The 18721-nt window shown below is 53.1% G+C and overlaps 10 protein-coding genes across 10 annotated transcripts; 4 read left to right on the plus strand and 6 right to left on the minus strand.

Annotated features, from left to right (window-relative positions):
• Window positions 1-9: 9 nt before the first annotated feature.
• MGL_2602 (uncharacterized protein) lies at window positions 10-759 on the plus strand (the record flags this gene model as incomplete). Its single annotated transcript, XM_001730168.1, has 4 exons — window positions 10-12; window positions 59-194; window positions 246-496; window positions 565-759. The coding sequence occupies 4 exons, from the start codon at window positions 10-12 to the stop codon at window positions 757-759; spliced, it is 585 nt and encodes a 194-aa protein (XP_001730220.1).
• A 454-nt stretch (window positions 760-1213) lies between these two features.
• On the minus strand, window positions 1214-2274 carry MGL_2604 (uncharacterized protein; the record flags this gene model as incomplete). Its single annotated transcript, XM_001730170.1, has 2 exons — window positions 1214-2128; window positions 2242-2274. 2 exons carry the CDS (start codon window positions 2272-2274, stop codon window positions 1214-1216), a joined length of 948 nt encoding a protein of 315 aa, XP_001730222.1.
• Window positions 2275-2623: 349 nt separating this feature from the next.
• On the minus strand, window positions 2624-3695 carry MGL_2605 (uncharacterized protein; the record flags this gene model as incomplete). The annotated part of the gene is made up of 6 exons (XM_001730171.1): window positions 2624-2678; window positions 2827-2854; window positions 2884-3064; window positions 3099-3212; window positions 3260-3304; window positions 3594-3695. The coding sequence occupies 6 exons, from the start codon at window positions 3693-3695 to the stop codon at window positions 2624-2626; spliced, it is 525 nt and encodes a 174-aa protein (XP_001730223.1).
• Window positions 3696-4302: 607 nt separating this feature from the next.
• On the minus strand, window positions 4303-6264 carry MGL_2606 (uncharacterized protein; the record flags this gene model as incomplete). The annotated part of the gene is made up of 1 exon (XM_001730172.1): window positions 4303-6264. The coding sequence occupies one exon, from the start codon at window positions 6262-6264 to the stop codon at window positions 4303-4305; it is 1962 nt and encodes a 653-aa protein (XP_001730224.1).
• Window positions 6265-6716: 452 nt separating this feature from the next.
• MGL_2607 (uncharacterized protein) lies at window positions 6717-8675 on the minus strand (the record flags this gene model as incomplete). Its single annotated transcript, XM_001730173.1, has 1 exon — window positions 6717-8675. The coding sequence occupies one exon, from the start codon at window positions 8673-8675 to the stop codon at window positions 6717-6719; it is 1959 nt and encodes a 652-aa protein (XP_001730225.1).
• A 919-nt stretch (window positions 8676-9594) lies between these two features.
• Window positions 9595-10245, plus strand: MGL_2608 (uncharacterized protein; the record flags this gene model as incomplete). Its single annotated transcript, XM_001730174.1, has 2 exons — window positions 9595-9675; window positions 9754-10245. 2 exons carry the CDS (start codon window positions 9595-9597, stop codon window positions 10243-10245), a joined length of 573 nt encoding a protein of 190 aa, XP_001730226.1.
• An 852-nt stretch (window positions 10246-11097) lies between these two features.
• MGL_2609 (uncharacterized protein) lies at window positions 11098-13374 on the plus strand (the record flags this gene model as incomplete). The annotated part of the gene is made up of 1 exon (XM_001730175.1): window positions 11098-13374. The coding sequence occupies one exon, from the start codon at window positions 11098-11100 to the stop codon at window positions 13372-13374; it is 2277 nt and encodes a 758-aa protein (XP_001730227.1).
• Window positions 13375-13703: 329 nt separating this feature from the next.
• Window positions 13704-14810, minus strand: MGL_2610 (uncharacterized protein; the record flags this gene model as incomplete). The annotated part of the gene is made up of 1 exon (XM_001730176.1): window positions 13704-14810. One exon carries the CDS (start codon window positions 14808-14810, stop codon window positions 13704-13706), a length of 1107 nt encoding a protein of 368 aa, XP_001730228.1.
• Window positions 14811-15351: 541 nt separating this feature from the next.
• Window positions 15352-17448, plus strand: MGL_2611 (uncharacterized protein; the record flags this gene model as incomplete). Its single annotated transcript, XM_001730177.1, has 1 exon — window positions 15352-17448. One exon carries the CDS (start codon window positions 15352-15354, stop codon window positions 17446-17448), a length of 2097 nt encoding a protein of 698 aa, XP_001730229.1.
• Window positions 17449-17737: 289 nt separating this feature from the next.
• On the minus strand, window positions 17738-18267 carry MGL_2612 (uncharacterized protein; the record flags this gene model as incomplete). Its single annotated transcript, XM_001730178.1, has 3 exons — window positions 17738-17800; window positions 17841-17996; window positions 18070-18267. The coding sequence occupies 3 exons, from the start codon at window positions 18265-18267 to the stop codon at window positions 17738-17740; spliced, it is 417 nt and encodes a 138-aa protein (XP_001730230.1).
• Window positions 18268-18721: the final 454 nt, after the last annotated feature.

An 18721-nucleotide genomic window follows, 5' to 3' on the forward strand; every position in this document is an offset into this window, starting at 1 on the left:
TTCATCAGAATGGTACGTATGGGCGATTTTAGATGTGCTGGTCCTAACGGGGTGAAAGCCCCCTGTCAAAGCTAAGGGTGGGCGCATGATGGCCCTGATTGACTACCGCCTGCGTGTTACACTAAACGATGGTCGTCAAATGACTGGACAATTGCTCGCATTCGATACCCACATGAATCTTGTGTTGTCTAATGGTATGTGAAATGCAGTGTCGTCCCTTTCCTATCCTACTAACATGCGTGCAGCGGAAGAATTCCGACGAATCAAGCCAAAGAAAAAGAAGACACAAAAGGCAAACAAGAAGCAAAAGGTATCGCATGGAGATACGGCCGCCGGGCAGGCCCACATTGATGAAGAGGAGGACGACGACGACGAACCGCTCCCGCCTGTACAAGAGCAGAAGCGGACATTGGGCCTGATTATCCTTCGTGGTGAGACCATCATCAGTATCAGTGTGGACGCACCACCACCTGAATCGAAACGAGATATGCCGGTTGTATGTATCGCTTTGATCACTGCTTCTCTTTTCTTCTCTTTTCATACGTGTGAGCTAACAACGAATAGATGGCGCCGGGCCCAGGACGAGGCGTACCAACCGGACGAGGCGCTGCGATGGGTGCAGTGCCAATGGTTCGCCCGCCATTTGGTCCTCCGCCAGGCTTTGGTGGCCCACCACCAATGGGCCCCCCGCCAGGATTTGGCGGACCGCCTCCTGGATTTGCACGTCCACCACCAGGTTTTCGACCTCCCGGCGCGTAATAGTGTACGTAAGATGCTCCGAGTTGTTCGTATATGATAGTAAGATGTATAAAAACCTATTCGGCGATGTAGGCGGATACGATTCCCGTCAGATTTGTATGGGTACAAGCCTTGTCAACACTACGCCCCCGTACCTAACTGCGGGTGCTTGACGAAGGCGCATTAACATTCTTGAGTCCAAGACGCCCCAGCATGAGATCTTCAAACCACGCAGAGCCTGGTGTTTGAGTCACTACGTCAATATGCGGCAAAGGCAGTGGGGCATCACGATTCTTTTGCTCTTTGGCGCCCTGCTCCCCATCATCAGCATCGGCTTTGCGTTTTGAAGGCGTCGTTGTTGTTGTAGGCAAAGCATGTTCGTCCTGAGGACCACGAGCCGCCTCAACGTCTGCCTTGTTCCGTCCACCATACTCTTCGCCATGCTGGCGACGGTCCACTACACAGAACCCACGAGTTAAGCGACCTTCTGTCTCAATGAGGAATGGTCGACTTGTGCAAGACCAGAGCTTGGTGTCTGTACAAAAGATCGCATGCGCGACGGCCAAAGGATCGTGTGCCTCAAACAAGTCGTATTTCGCCGCATCGAACGAAACACCTTTAGTGCAAATGAGTTGGTTACTGCACGCGGCTTGCGGAGGAACAATGAAATTAAGCGGAACAAGTAGTTTGTTTTGTACAGCTCCGACGATTCGTCAAGCACCAGAAGTTCATACGGCACAGTGTGACGCGATGTCGTATCCAGAGGGAGAAGCTGGATCGGAAGTGGACGTCCATCATGCACCGCATCTTCCAACAAAACTTTGGCAGCCCAAGGGTCAGCGAAAAAGTTGAACTCGGCGGTGGGAGATGTGTTGCCAGGCACGTCGAGAGCGCCACCCATGACACTAATGGAGCCCACGCGACAGAAAGTCTCAGGGTCCTTCAGATAAGCACTTGCCAGGTTGCTTAGCGGAGCAACGGCCGCAATTCGTACAGTGTGCGGCGGATGGCGCCGAAGAATGTCGAGAATGCATTCATCCGCTGGCAAGTTCGCCGGCCTGGAACCGAAGAGAACTGACGACTTAGTGGCTGGATATGGATTCCCCTCGATAAAAGAGACGCCTGACATGCCGTCACGACCATGGAAATAGCTCGCCGTGAATAAGCGACCACCTAATGGTTTCTCAGCACCCAGGGCAATCGGTACGGGCTTACCATTGAACCCGTGCTCAATTCGCTCACGTAGCGTCGCATTCTTGATGGCACCATCCTTGTTCGCGACTTCCAGTGCATGCGCCAATCGCAGAATGTTGCTGTGTGCATAGTCAAGGGTTGTATTTCCGAATGTGAGTGTGATGGCTTCTAGCGTCACTTCTGGCGATGCAAGCGCCTGGTGCGGATGTCAGTTGTCGGACAACAAGTACGTACGAGAAGGATCGCAAGAAGATCGTCAACACCTGGATCTGTGCTGTTTACGTATTAGTAGGCTCGCTGACTACGCACGTACTCGATAATCAATGGCACAGTCGATGTCATCGTCGTCTCGTCAGTGTCTACGGATGTCGTAACAGGCTAATTGCTGCACCGACTCGTGGGTGGAGACTAGGTTATGTGCGTAGAAGACAGGCCAAATGTTGTAACAATGTGGACCAATTTTGAGAGTAACACACACATTTTCAGCACGCAACCTCCAGCATTGGAAGAGGCGCACGACTCCAATGTGATACTATGAAGGGTGCCAGGAGAAACGTTCTGATGCATCCTTTATCGAAGTACGTCACACCTCCGGATATATATCATTACGACGCTGCTCCCAAAGGGGCATATCCTGGCGCACCTTGTCGACCGAGTCGAGTGCCTAAAAGTGGGGTAAGAATGGGGTCGGTTATGCACGTACAATATCGGCCAATCCAAATGCAGCCTCAAATGGCGGCATGTCGCTGCACATGTGTCAGAAATACGTGGACTAGTCATACAAGCAGCGCCATACCTGCATTGAGCAACAATAGAGCCCCATGGATCCACGATCATGGCATGTCCCCAGCTGATGTGTGAGCGAGCACGGAAAAGGCTACTGCTTTCACATACGATGTGCGCGTTGTCCCCGGATGTGTGCCTATCGTGTTATTCACGCGCGATACGTACCAACTTGTGCAGCAGCGACGACCCAGCACTGTGTATCAATTGCTCGTGCTTGGAGCAATGTGCTCCAGTGCGCTGCACCTGTTCGCACAGCAAAAGCGGATGGAAAAGTAAGGATCTGCGCGCCGCTCCGACGCAGCGAGAGTGCTACTTCAGGAAATCGCATGTCGTAGCACGTCAACAGCTACATGTAAGTATGATACATCGAAAGAACGTACACCTGTACGCCCAAAAGGCGTAGATACTGGCGGTACTAGCTCTGTACCAGGGATGGTTGTATTGCTCTCACATATGGACATACCATGCTGAACTTGAACGTCGTACAGATGCATCTAGATGTCTGTTAGCTTGGAGCATGCACGTCTCCATGCACACATACTTTGCGGTACCTCGCCTGAATTTGTCCTTTGTCATCAATAAGGAGCTGCGTATTGAAGCAGCGAGTTGTCTCTTCAGGTGGGGGCGGTTCATGTACGCCCACACTGATCCAAACGCCTAACTCGTTCGCCATCGTACATAGACTCGTAACAAAGGCCCTGTTCTCAGATGACCGCGTCAATGAAGGCACTGACGTAGGTGGGGAAATAAAATCTGTCGCTGCAATTGGCGTGAGCCTGCCCGGCAAGCCCTTTGAGAGAGCATGCACGCACCCTCGGGAAGAAAGACTGCCTCCTATGTCAGGTTGTGAGGCGTATCGCATCTGCTGTACGTACTTTGGCGCCTGCATTTGCAGCGCAGCGGACAAGATTCTGCGCTATCGCGAGATTCTCTCGGATTATGCCGCCACTAGTCATTTGCGTCACTGCCACCAGCATGCTGCCGTCAAGTTGCGAGGCTCAACAAGTCTCGACACAAGACCCCCATGTACAGTCGTCGGTGGAGGCCCCAAAGTGTATATGAAGGGCATGAGTCATCGCATGCTATAGGAATGGGCAGGGTGAGCCGCTCTAATACATGCCGCGAACCGACCGAGGCCTGTGATATGTGATCGCTGCACGCGTTAAAGTCAAAATCAAGACGATATCATTACATGCTAGCTACACATGTGGAAATATAAAGGGAAGAAGGAGAGATCCACAAAATACGGGTTCTTCGTTGCGCCTGCCGCGGCATCGAGCTTGGACTGGTATATGCACAAACTGCAGCGCATGTTGACACAACGAAGGAATCATAGCGAGGGCTTTTGTGACATTTGCGGCGAGTCTGCACAAGTACATCCTCGTCATGAAGACTGGCGCGAAAAAATTGTCCGGAATCCAATGCCGTTGTGTGCCCAAATAACGTCAAGCCAGATTTTTTTTTTGTTATGTTTTTCTTCTCAAGAAATGTGAATGAGGTGAGCAGGTAGCTGCCGGGAATGCCATTGCTTGCGCAAATGTGACAGCAAAAGAAAAAGAGGGCGATATGACTCCTGCTCGCCGCTTACCACCACGACTGCCCGCTGCTAGAATGGTCGGGCGCCGGTGGTCCATTGTAGAAGCCCCCACCAGCATTGTAGCCACCGCCATAGCCACCGCTGCGTGGTCCAAATGCGCTGCCGCCCATACCTGAGCGGAAGTCTCGACCACCCATACCGCCAAAGCGGCCACCACCGAAGCGGCCACCGCCCATTCGACCACCACCACGGCCACCGCGGCTGCCAGTTGAGAACGCGCTTTCCGATGCGACATTCTCAAGCCATGAGGGCACTTCTTGGTTCGCTTCCTGAAGCAATTTGACCAAGTCACGCACGATATTTCGGTTGTTGCGGTTAAAGAACGCGGTGGCATGGCCAATGTTACCAGCACGTCCCGTACGACCAATGCGGTGAACGTAGTCATCAATGTCCGAAGGCAGGTCGTAGTTCACAACGTGTGTGACATTGGGAATATCCAGTCCACGAGCAGCCACAGCTGTGGCAACAAGGATGGGCGTGCGGCCCGAGCGGAAGAGGTCCAGTGCATACTCACGCTCGCGCTGCGTGCGGTCGCCATGAATAGATGTCGCAGCAATGTTCGAATAGATCAAAAAGTCCGACAGCATATCGGCCATGCGCTTCGTCTCGACGAAGATGAGCGTCAAGCCACTCGTTGGCATGGCTGCAAGTACATCGAGAAGCATCGATTGTTTATCGCGGTCCTCCACGTACTCGATCTTTTGAGTAATGTTCTCGGAAGTCGAGCCGACGCGACCGACTGACAGAAACACATACTCCTTCAAAAAGTCCTTGGCAAGCATCTGGATATTTTGCGGGAACGTGGCCGAGAACATGAGGGTCTGGCGGTCCATAACGCCTGGCATGTCTTCTCCCAACACGATCCGGCGGATCTGCGGCTCGAAACCCATGTCCAGCATACGGTCAGCTTCATCAAGCACCAGGAAGCGCACATTCGCCAGACTAATTCGTCCACGTTCAATCAGGTCGACCAGACGGCCGGGCGTCGCTGAGAGCATATCACAGCCGCGCTCAATCTGGCGCAGCTGCGCACCCATTTCAGCTCCACCATACACCACAGCCGGTCGTACCCATGAGCGGTAAGTGAACTTTCGTGCCTCTTCGTGAATTTGCGATACCAGCTCACGCGTTGGGGCAAGAATCAACACGGACGGGAATGCCTTTTGGCGGCCATACATGGGTGGCTGCGGCGGCATCGGAGGAGGACCATGCGTGAATAGAGCCGACAGGATGGGAAACAAGAAACCACCTGTCTTGCCCGAGCCGGTCTGCGCACATCCCATCAAATCGCGACCGGCGCCGACGATTGGAATCGAGTACTTTTGCACTGGCGTCGGTGTAGAATAACGCGCCAGTCTGATATTAGAAATCAGGTGCTCGTCAACAGGCGGGTGCGTGAATTCAGTAATGGCCTCTGGTACATCACGTCCTGTTGCCTCGACGGGAATGTCGCCATATTTGTCAAAATTGATGCCCGTGCTTTGGTGCATGCCATCATCCGGCACACCAAACAGGTCCCGCTCCAGACGCTCGTTTACTGGGCCAATAATGTGCTTGTTGTCCCGCCATGAACCGAAGCCATCGTTGCGGCGTGAGCCACGATCGTTCCAGCCACCGCCACCGCTGAGACTACTCCATCGGCCGCCGCCACCGCCGCCGGCACCCGACGACGAGTCGCTACCACCAAATCCACGGCGTCCACCACTAAAGGCTGGTGGAAGAGCTGGTGGACCGCGCGAGCCACCCATCGAGCCACGCGCACCTGGCCCACTACCAGCATCTTGTTGATGACGCATGTGCGGTGGCACATACCGCTTCCTAGGAGCGCCCGCGCCTGAAGCGCTTTCGCTCTTCGTTGGAGCTGGTGCTGATCCCTGTACGCTCATGTTCGAGAGCGACGACTCGAGTCCAGTAGAACTCGGCACATTTGTCTGAGCATCATTAGACATGTTCGATAAAGTTGAGGAAAAAAACCTTTCTTCGTCTTGAATTTTTTTCCTTCTCCCTCTCTTCCTCTCCTCGCTTCGACACTCGCATTGAAGCGCAATTTTTTTTTCAAACCTGATCACTTTAGAAATCCCCCGCCCGCTTGTGCCCCGTACGAATGGGCTGCTTGCTTTATTTTTTTTTTGGCACATGGACGACATGGAACCAATCACATTACACTGATGAGCCCCCTTCTTGTACTATTGTCCGTGTGGGCTCAGTCAGGCAAGACAAACGATGGCCTGTCATACGCGCGCCAAATACCATTTTCCGCCACCCCCTTCCCCCTCCGGCACGAAGAATGGAACACATTATTCAGCTGACCACGTACAACATATATACAATATATAATCTAAGAAGCGCTATCAACCTGAAAACCTATGTACAACTATCAGAGTTCGCCATTTCATTGTCATTATTGGGCATCCATCATGTCATATTCACTCCCATAATCGCCAAAGTCTTGCATGGGACTTTCATAGCCTGAATGCGGTGACACCGACCTCGATGCCCGCTTTTGTGCTGTTAGTGTTGAGCCAATAGGAGATGTCGATCTCGCCGAGGATCGTAAAGAAGTGGCCGGTTCAGGGCTGCTCGCGGCCGACCGCACCGGACCACTCGGCTCCATGCCTGGAAGCGGTGGTGGTGGCTTGTTAAGTCCAAATCTTGCTGCGAGCGTTGATGCTAGTCTGGACTCATTGTGTGCTGGTAACGATAATCCAGATGCCGCTGAGCTGTCATGAGGCGATGCACTTCTAAGGAATCGACCAGTCCCAGTAGTGGCACCACTACCATAAGGCATGACACCATTGGTATGACGGCGCTGCTGCTCGCGAACAGCTTCTAGATCAGCAAGCGGATCGTTAGATTTTGCATCATCCTTCCTTACTTCAGAGCCTGTGTCCCCGCCACTGTTGTTCCTTCGACATGGTATGCTCGGCGCGCCATCCGTTTTATTTCGTTCCCATGCAGAAAGTGAGGTGGGACCGGATGGTGGCAGTGGCGTCTTCGGTGTGTGCGAATGCATGGCCGTCGTGTGCCATACATCATAAGCAGGCATGTCGACAGGCGCCCCTTCTTTGGTCTGTTGTTGTTGTTGCAAGTGCATGGACCGGCAACGAGACTGTAGCAGATCCATTGACATGTGAAGATCCCGCATTTCACGCAGGTCGTCACCGCACAAGTGATTGTGCACTGGGTGTGCTTTTCGATCATAATCAACGGGACTGTGTGTACGCCGCTCCTCTGGCGGATCCACACAAAATCGCACGGAATGTTTCTTGCGTTCAAGCCGGCGGGACCGGCCCGACGGTTCATCTTCCGAGGATGATAAGACAGACTTCAAAGGTTTTTTGGCTCGGGACGAACGACGTGAACGTCGACGCACGGGCATCGATCCAGGGCGTGGCATATCCTCGCCTGCAGTGGATGTCTTAGAGGTGACGGTCGAGTCATCCTGAGGTTCAGGGGCTTCAACGGCATTCGTGTCGTCGACAGCAGCACTAACACCTTTGTTTTGAGTGCAGTTGTTCTTTGGTTCACTTCTAGATTCTGACACTGCTCGCTGCTGCCCAACCTGTCCATCATGCATGTTATTCGAATCACAACTCACGCACAGCGGCGAGGACACCGCTGGCACAGTGTCTTGTGGAAGAACCGTTGGGTGTGGGGGAGGTGGCTCGACAACTTCTCCAGACCATCCACGTGGCGACGGCAATGGTGGATTTTTGTTTTCCGTTTCACAAGAGTGGTTTTGCTGTGGATGTGCTCGCGTAGCATCGTTTGTCATAGCTGCTAACTCGGACACGCGACCTTTCTGAAGAAACCTGGTTCGAGAATCGTTGTCCTCCGCTTGTGCTTCATTTGAGGGTACACGATCTTTAGTGTTTGTCTTTGGATGGATAGCCACGAGCTTCGGCGGCAGTGGGTACATGTTGGTGATATGCGAGATGGAAGACGTGTGCTCATGAGAATCATCACTGAGGTCGAGCGTCGCAAGAGTTGGTTCATCCAAGTCCAGCTCATCCGTTTCGTCAACAGCTTCGAGCTCTGCTTCAGGCTCGTCTTCAGTATCTGCTGTATCGCCACGACGCAATGATACACCGCTCACAGTGCTTGACACACTGCTTGGACTGCCTGGCAATGAATCTGTGTGAGCAGGGCTGTGTCCAAGCTTGGGTGTCGCTGCTTCTAGTGCGGAGGGGGACATTGGTGAGCGGGCGTAAGAGGCATGGATCGATGGCGACACAAATTGCGCAGTAGTTGTGAAGCATGGTGACTCCCGCTTCTTTATCAACGTAGGACGTGCCGTCGAAGGCACAGAAACTGACTGCGATCGCGCGCTTGACAAATGGCGGTGTTCATGGGGAGACATATCCGGCGGCTCATCTGTGGCGGTGCACATGGACGTATCATCTTTAGAGAAAATGACCATTCCCACTATCCTTAATTCGATAGCAAAAGAAACAAAAGCCGATGACGAAGAAGCGGTCCTTGCTCTTCGATGACAGGAAGCGAAGTGTTCTTCAATGGTGAGGAGGGAAAACGAACTGAGCCTCTGTGGTCAGGTCCAAGATGTCGAAACGGTGAGACGGCCAAACGCGTAGACTGTGAGGCGACTTGAGGCAAAGCTTGTATTTCCGAACTGCAAAATGCCTCTACGGACCAAACTGGGGTCCTTCCGCTGGTCTTACACCTGGTGCGGTAGTAAACGAACAGTGCGAGTCAGGAAGGCGTATGATGAGCTCGAGAAATGTTGAACTCGCATTGTGCACGGTGTGTGTAATTGCTCCGTTACTGTGCGTGTACCTGCGATCTGAGAGGTCCATCGTACAGCGCGAGAACGGACGTGGCCCAACAAGGGTGGTGCACACGTAAGCTGGAGCCAATATCATGCAGGCTACGCGACATTGTGCTGTACGATGTGATGATTGGTCACTTCACAAACACCCCCTTTGCCCAATCATAATAACTCTTTTATGAAGGCGCCTCCTGCTCGAAGTCGCAAAACTGTACATGTCATGTGACCTACATCACATGATTCAGACATGAGCAAGCTGGCCTCAGGTCGTTTGGCTACAGCAAGGAAAGCACTGCTGGCCACACTTCTTCACGTCGACTGCGACTGAATAAGATCATGGCGGAATCGAGCAAGGCGATGTAAGTGTGGTAGTTAGTTGTGCATCGCTCGAAAGTACACAATATACTAACATTGTCAGCAACCCCATGAGGGTACGTTAATGCAGTGCTCGTCTGTGAGTCCGTTTACATTCTCGCACACTCACAAACACAAAATGTTGTGGACAGCGACAGGCTATGTGCTTAGTGACAATTGCCTGAACAAGCTGCATCTCAACGCCTGTATGTCTGCGTGTGTGTGTGTGAGTATGCTAAATTGGGCATCAAGGGCGGGCAAACCTGTGTTAGGATTCTGGGCATGCTAACAGGAACAGGAGCTCAAGGTTGACAAGCTCGTCATCAACATCTCGGTCGGTGAGTCGGGTGACCGTCTCACTCGTGCCACCAAGGTGTTGGAACAGCTGACGGGTCAGACGCCTGTTACGACTAAGGCCCGCTACACGCTGCGTGGCTTCGGTATCCGTCGTAACGAAAAGATTGCCTGCCACGTCACTGTTCGCGGTGCCAAGGCCGAGGAAATTCTTGAGCGCGGTCTGAAGGTTAAGGAGTACGAGTTGCAGAAGCGCAACTTCTCCGACACGGGTAACTTTGGTTTCGGTATTACGGAGCACATTGACTTGGGTATCAAGTACGACCCAGGTATTGGTATTTTCGGTATGGACTTTTATGTCTGCATGACTCGTCCAGGTGTGCGTGTGTCCCGCCGCAAGAACCGCCAGTCTCGTGTTGGTGCTCCACACCGTGTGCGTAAGGAGGAGACGGCTGCTTGGTTCAAGCAGCGCTTCGATGGTATCATTCTGCAGTAAGCGGTACCTGTGACCTATACGTGCACGCATGCGCGCATGCACACACATACACACACGCACATTTGCATATCGCTTTGCTGCATGGCTTTATGATGCGACAGTGTTTGTGATGATGTTGTTTCTACTTGTTTCATCACATGCACGGATATTGAGTCCTGTGTCTGCGATAGGCAGTCATGTGTCTTTTTCTCTGTCTTGTCTAGTGCATACGTACCCAGTCATACCTATCCTTTGAGCCATAGGAAGGTGTGTTTAGACTCACCAAAAAGAAGACATGGATTCCATGCATGTTTATTGAAAAAAATGAGTGAGTGTTTTGATAGCATGGGGGTGGGGGCTATGTGCACGTCGAACACGTCGATTCTATGAACGTGCTTGAGATCTTGGCGCCTTATGGACGGGGCAGCTATATTTGAGTGCGTCGTCACATTAGCCACCCATATCGGCTTACGGCTTTGTTGCCAGGTCTTACTGTCCTAGGGTTGCAACAAACAGCCGTTTCACGCGGAACTACTAAGCGCGTATACATGAAAGCCTCTTCATGTTCGTGGGCCGAAGGCCAGTGCGGAGACCTTGGGGTCGAAGGTCCGGCCGAGACACACACATCTTGCCATACCGATGCGTTGAATGTGGTGATGGAGGCGTGTATATCCATGACGCATGTGGGCGTGCGCTTGGGTGTGGGTGTGGGCGTGGGCGTGTATGTATGTGTGATTAGAGGCACGATCGAGGCAGCTAGTTGATCTGAGTTCAGGCCACGGCCACAGCAAGAAGAACCAGACCAACAAGTGGGAAAGCTCATAAGCTAGGGCTTGTGCATAGAAGAAATCAAACTGAGGTGAGGTCTACGTGATGATTCGCGGGCTTGAGGGATTCTTGCACGATGCACACTTATTGCAAGAAGAGTCACTGAATGTTCTTAAAAATACTCGACTAGGCATTGATTTGTCGTATTATCTTCGACAGGTGCTGTCGGCACCGGAGTCAGCAGAGCCACTTGTCACGGCCATTGGTGGTCAACCTATTGCTCTCATGTCGCGGATCGAGAGTGACATCCGCGTCCTCGAGCAGCACCGCATCAAGCCCGTGTTTGTCTTGCACGGTCTGTCACCAGCAAAGCGTACGCGTCCTTTCAGCTATGAGGACCGCCGTCCAGGTCTAAGGAAACGTGCATGGGAGTCTTATGAAGATGATAATGTAGCCCTAGCGACGCAGTTGTTTGCATCGAGCAACAGCTTGCACCTGCCAGACCTGTATCGTTCCGTCTTGCGCATGTGTCGACACCATCATATTGAGTATGTTGTGGCACCGTACCAAGCGACTGGGCAGCTCGTTTTGATGGAGCGGCATTCGAAGCAGTATGTGCATGCGATGTATGGACCGACGGAGCTCTTTGCTTTCGATGGTGTCGACAAGGTGATTCTACACTTGAATTTGCGGCATGGCAAATTCCAATTTGCATCCAAGCTTGCGATGATGCGTGAATTGCAGTGTAATGAAGCTGAATTTCTTGATGTCGCTCTTCTTGTTGGGATGGAATACTGCTCAACGTTCCCGGCGCTGCAAGACGAATCGACAGGGCTTGTGCACTCGGCTGGCGCACCCGACTTTCGTTCAGTCGCACAGCTTGTGCGGCAGAATCGCAGCGGCTTTGTACTCTGCACACAGTTTGCAGACCACCCCATGGTGGCTCGCAGCGCGTACTTGGACCAATTCTGCCACGCGCGTGCGATGATCAAATACAGCGTCGTGTTAAGTCCAAGCAGCGGCTCGGTGATACCGCTGCCCCTTGCTTTGTTCGACAGAGGTATCAAACTGGAAATTCCCAGCGACTTGCACGAGATTTTTTCGTTCCGTTTGCCGGAGCAGGTGCTTTTGTACTTGTCGCGAGGTCTCGTGAGCACGAGCGTGCTTGGCAGTCTGCTGAGTGGCTTTGTGATTGAGTCGGCTCCACTCGACAATGGCGACTCAGATGAATACCACCAATTTGTGCGAGGGTACTTGACGGAAAGTCCCACGAGCCTCCGGTGCGTCGCGATTGCCCTGGTGTGTGCGGCGATGCATCCCTTCTGGCGCCAGCGCAAAGTTTCAGCCGTGTATTGGTTCCAGCCGCACATGGATGTGCCGGTGCCGCACGATGCGAGTGCTACACAGAAACTTCTTGCTCAGGTCGATCGCTGGTACGTTCCCGCTTCGTTGCTCGATGCTGAGCTGCGTCGGCAAAACTCGTCTACGATCGACATTCCCCTGTGCCTGAATACGGCCACCGATGCGGCGCGCGCTGCGCGGACTATCTTGCCCAAGGACTCGTCGATGCGACTTGAAAAAAAAGATGAACTTGTCGCCAATTCGCTTTGGCGCTTTCTCGAGCTACGTGGCTTCTTGAACGCTGAGCATACCCTTACAACATACGGCCGTGCTTTGCACACGGCGATACAGCATGTACGTGTGAATGACCGGCTTCAAGAGCCGCTGTACTTGGCACTGGAGCTGCTTCGTGCTGGTGTGCTCCATGCGAATCCGTATAGCGAATCGATTTACAGCGGTGGGCCGTCATTTGGTACGGACGAAGAAAAGCGGCGCATGCTCCTCGCTATGCGCACATTGAGTCTATTGCCTATCCTGTTCCAGGCCCAGCCATGGGATGCACCGCTATCTCGAGAAATGCTGGTATTTAACTCGTTTGTGAAAGGCTTGTCGCGCTCGCTTCGCTCACTGGTCGAAATGGTGACACTTACGCTCTTGCTGCGCACAGAGACTCGGCAGCAACGAGACGACTATCTTGACATAAGTCTGAGTTTGCCCTTCCAGTCTGATGCCAATACGGGTATGGGCATCCTGATCAAGTGCTATGTGGATGCATTGTACACGCTGCACAATGGTATGATTCAGCCAGAGGAGAGTATGCTCCCTGACATTGTCGAGGCCAAGTCCACTGTTGTTGAAATGCTCGTAGATACGTTTGAAAACGTGCGCGATGTCGCGACGGAATTGCGTCGAGCATGTCGCTTCTGGACGGCACTTGTAGCTGCTGTCGATGTCCTTGCGTCTGAACAAGCTATAGACGCTTCTTTGCACGCCGAGTTCCACGCCACTGACGAGCTTCTGAAGCCCATGTGGCTTGCGTAGACAAGTTCGCTCCGCGAGGGAGTGAAGCAACCTCGTCGTCGATAAGCCGACTTGGCGAATGAATGCGAGTTCTATGGTCCCTTACCATTTGGACAATTTATCATATTTATGCATTTATTTTATTTATTTTTTTTTTTCGTCATTAGGTCTGGGTATTGCAACAAATCTTGTCAAGCACCCATGACATGGGGTATCATACACTCCAATAACTAGACTACGGCCACCTTATACTGCACGAATCTGCTTGTCTTTGCTTCCAATTCACCAACAAGCCACCAAACAGCCCAACCCCGACTTCTTACCTTGAACCATGTCTCCCATAGACCAAATTACCATGAAACTGCCACGAGCCATGGATGTGTCATGGCACGATCGAGCGTCATGCGTGTCGCTGGATCTTTGTCAAGCAGGGCATCAAGCAAGTGACGAACTGCATGCGCTTCATTCGAGAGCGAGTGGGATCGATTGGTTTCAGCAGGCTTTGTAGACTCATTGCGCGAATCTGTGCCTGCACTTTTGCTGTATGTGTTACCGCTTCCACTGCCGCAGAGATCCTGGCTATTCGGGTACAACGGAGCCCAGCGGGGAGCTCGTGGCCCCACAATTACACGATCACAGCACATACAGGTCGGAACGGCATAATCGTCATGCACAATGCACTCCAGAAGTAGATACTCCGTTTCAGCATCAAAAGGTACGTGTCCAAATAACATGCAATACAACGTGACACCCAGTGCCCATACATCGATGGCCTTCGTGATAGGCGGTCCATCAGAGGCACCATAACACAGCTCAGGCGCAAAGAACGCTGGTGAGCCGGCAGTACGAGCAAGAACAGGATCCGTTGCACTCGAAAGCTCATCAACAGAGGATGGCGTCATGCGCACGTAAGCACTGCCAAAGTCACTGATTTTAGCCATGGTCCGATCGCGTGTCCATAGGATGTTGGCTGGCTTGAGGTCGCGATGGATGATACCATTCTCGTGCAGTGCATTCAAACCGTGCAAAATATCTCGAAACACACGCCTGGCATCAGTAAGCGATAGTGTGGGTTGTTCTAGCTCATCGCGCCACACAAGTTCACCACCCTGCATGTATTCTGTGATGAGGAAGAGTTTGCGGCTCATAGGATCATCAATCACCTCAAACAGCTGTACAACATTTGGATGCAGGCATAGTGACATAGCACGAATCTCACGCACCACTCGCTCATCTGTCTGCCGCGGGGTATAAGGCACGCCAAGCTTTCGTGGGGCCTCTCGCTGCACGATTTTGATGGCGACATTCGCGCGTGAGTATACGTCATGCGCAAGTTTCACGCTTCCAAATACGCCGCGGCCTAGCTCTGAGTCGACAACATACTGGTTGATCATGCGGTGCCCTGTCTCGGTGTCGTAGTCGAGTGTGAGAGTGCGTGTCTCACGAACGTGCTTCATGTATTATTACTACTGGTATCACACCGATTAACCCACACACACACATACAAATATATATATATATATATATATATATGCAAACAAAAGCACGATCAGAGATGATCGTTTTCACCGGCTGGTATCAACGACAGTGACAGTCAGCACACTAGCGCTGAGGACGGATGATAACCGTGCACGAGATCCAAGACAATCACCTGAAGCTGTACGAAGATAATGCAAAGCTGCTTGTGAACCAGACACACCGCTGACTCAGCAGTTGATCGGACGGAGGGGGGGCGTTTGTCGGTTCGCGGCGATGGGGCGACCCTTACCCCGCATCACGTGATTACACGCTGGTCCTGCCCCTCTTTGATTTGGGGTTTGTGTTGGATGCACAGGCACGCAATAACATGCACACACACGCGCCGAGTTGTGGGACGGGCGTGCAGCACGTTCATTTGTGCAACAGAGGCAAAAAACCAAACGAAATTTGGAAGTAAGCCAAAGTGGAACCGGTGCCCCGAATTGAAAACCAGGGTCTGCAAGCCATTTTCTCCCCGGCATGGCATTTCGAGTAATAGGCCGCACCCCCGTTGTGAGTATATCAAAGCGTACACTCTCGACGTCGAGTGTATCAAGATTCATGCCTTCCATGCTTGCGCGTATTAGTCCTACGACGTTCCAAATGCAATCGGCACTGCCGCGCCTGCCAGTGCCGAGACTGGAAGATAGCTTGGAACGCTACCTGCGGAGTCTGGAGCCAATTCTGCGGCAGAAAGAGGTACTGGGCGAGCTTCCCTCGGGTTCCACGGCTGAAAGTGAGATGCAGCAGCGTCGTACATGGGCAAAAGAGCTGATCGAAAGCGGTGTGGGTCCGCGTCTCAATGAGCGCCTGGTGGACGTGGATCAAACGACGGAAAACAACTGGTTTGACGACCGTTTCTGGCTCTTGAAAGCATATCATGAATGGCGCGCGCCTCTTTTGGTGAACAGTAACTGGTGGAACATGTTCCTGCCGGATCCCTGCATGCCTGCTGAGCTCAGTGAACGTGTTGATGCCCCTGCTTACACACAGGAAGCGATTGACCTTCAGAACTGGGACGGCATCGAATATGGATTGCGTCGCGCAACCTGGATTACGTATCGTGCTACGTTATACAAGATTGCGCTTGACCGGCAGACCATCAAGCCCGATGCTTCGCGTGCCGGGGCCTTCTGTATGCACCAGTACAGTCGCATGTTTGGCGTGACACGCATTCCGAACCGTCCTGCGGACCACAACACGGCCACATCCATTTCAGCTGCATCGCGCCACGTCACTGTGCTTGTGCGTGACAATGTGTATGAGTTGCCAGTCATAGACGAGCATGGCGAGATCTTCCCGCTCACGGCGATTGAAAAGGCTCTACAAGACATCATTGCCGATGCCAAACAGGCAAAAGGCGACGGCATCCCTGTCATGACATGCGATGACCGCGATGCATGGACCAAGGCGCGCGAGCATCTGTTGTCTCTTGGCCCACAAAACCGTCAAAGCTTGCAGTCTATTCAGACGAGTCTGTTTGTCCTGGCTCTCGACTGCAACAACATCGGCGCACCGTTGGGCGCCAAGCCAAATGTCGGCTCTGAGCCGAGCTATTCGTCTGCCGTGGGCATCAATACGGCTGGTGCTGGTCGCCTTGGCCACAACCGCTGGTTCGACAAGGCGATCAGCTTTGTCGTCGAGCCCACGGGCCGTGCGGGTCTGAGTGGCGAGCACTCGCCCGTAGATGCACTTATCCCATCGTTCCTCTCTGAAACAGTGCTTGCTGCGCCGATGCCGCCGCCCACGGAAAACTTCCCCGAGAAGCTGGAAGGCGTGTCGCTTCTTGAGACTTCCCCGACGTGGCACAAGCTTTCGTGGCTTGTGGACGACCAGGTTCGTGCATCCATTGCCGCTGCTGAGGACACGGCCAAGGCCATTACGTCCGACTCGGACATCGGCGTGTTGTGGTACAGTGAATACGGTGCAGACTGGATCAAGAAGGTCGCGAGACAAGCGCCTGATGCGTACATTCAAATGGCCCTGCAGCTCGCTTACGCGTCCGTGCATGGCCGACAGACGGCGACGTATGAAACAGCGAGCACGCGCCTCTTCAGGCACGGTCGCACGGATGTGATTCGCTCCTTCAGCAACGAGGCGTTCAACTTCGTGCAGGGAGTGCGGATGAACAAGCCAGCGGCTGAGCTTTACAAGCTACTAACGGACGCTACAACATCACACACACGCCAGACACGTGACCATTCATTTGGCAAGGGCTTTGATCGGCATTTGATGGGACTGCGTCTTTCGTTCCGCCCTGAAGACGACGGCGAAGTGCCCAAGCTGTTTAGTGACCCACTCTTGGGCGAGTCGGCCTCATGGAAGTTGAGCACGAGTGGTCTGAGTGCAGGTGACAAGTTTGTAGGCACAGGCTTTGGTTGTGGCTTCCCAGATGGGTTTGGCGTAAACTACCTGGCCGGCAGCAAAACGCTCAAGTTCGGTCTGGAGTCGAAGCGCTCGAACCCAGAGGGCCAGGGCCACCCTATTCACATGTACAAAGAGAGCATCGCCAATGCGCTGCGGATCATGCGCACCATTGTTGAGCAGGGAGCGCCGCCGCTAGAGGCCAAGCTGTAGAGACGTGTCATAGATATCTAGATGCACCATGGAGGTTGTCGAATTGCAGGCTGGGGTTGTAGCTAGCAAATAAGTGCATCATGTAATGGTGACGCATGTGTTACAGAGGTGGATGTGTTCACTGCATCTGATTCGCCGTCTGTGGGCCGTTCCGAGTCGAGCGTGCAATGGCCACCACACGCGTTGCGTTATTGCTGGGATCGTCTAGAAGGATACGTAGTACTATGAACATGCGCATCCGGTCTATATGCGCACGTCTGTGAATGGATCCATCCCGCTTTGTAGCCTATTATGGCAACACTGTGGCAACAAGGCGACGCGCATGCTTGGCACGGCGGAATTCGCACAGGTACTAGAACGGATGTTAGTGCACATACTAGCGATAAACATACAATGCCTTGCCAAGTGCCAAGATTCATATGACCTTGAGTGATAGGGATCGTAAGACTCGGCCCGATCAACGACGCCTTCGTGTGTGAAGCGGAGTCATCGGGGCCTTCGTCTGTGTGGCGCCATGGCAATGACTCCGGCACAGCATGGTCAAGAGCCTATGAGCAGGGCAGTATGTTAGCATGTAATCCTGGACTTGCGCGCACACAAAAAAAGCACCCGCCTACGTACCATGTCCATATCCGTGCGCACGTCGCGATCGAAGTTCTCATTCAGTGAGAGCGCTGCGCTTGTGTGCTGGATGAAAAGCGTAAGAATGCCCACCTGCACACCCCGCAGCATATCGCCGATCTCACGCTCTACTTCTGACTGCACTAGGTGGCATCCCTTTCCACGCGATGCCAAAGTGAATGTCTTTTGTGCTGGCATGACCCGTTGAGTTACGACAGGGGAAGTCGTAGTGGTGGAACTATCAGCTAGGGTGGAGGTGGTGAAAGTCCCTCTTGAGGCCGAGGCCGGGGCTGGAGCAGGCGACTGTGACGTCTGTGGCGGTGCCATGGGCATGAAGGGGATCATAAATCCAGGCACATTAGGGACCATCCATGGTGACCACCCAGGTGATCGCGCTGCATTCCAGGACTGCAGGCATATCCATACTAAACCTAGTACTAGGACTGCCCATACCAGGTACATAGGTTCTCGGATCTTGGACGAACGCCCAAAGAGGAAAATGTGACGCTCGCCATACTGAGCACGCCGCGCACGTCGTGCCCGCTGATGCGCATCCACCTTGGCATGCGGCGACTGTGCATACAGAGTAGCAGCCTCATCGAGCGGTGTCTCATCCGGCATGCGAGGGTGGCAGGAAGCATTGCCAGTCGCG

Source organism: Malassezia globosa (genome assembly GCF_000181695.2).
Source record: "Malassezia globosa CBS 7966 chromosome Unknown mgl_sf_6.1, whole genome shotgun sequence".
Lineage (NCBI taxonomy): Eukaryota > Fungi > Basidiomycota > Malasseziomycetes > Malasseziales > Malasseziaceae > Malassezia > Malassezia globosa.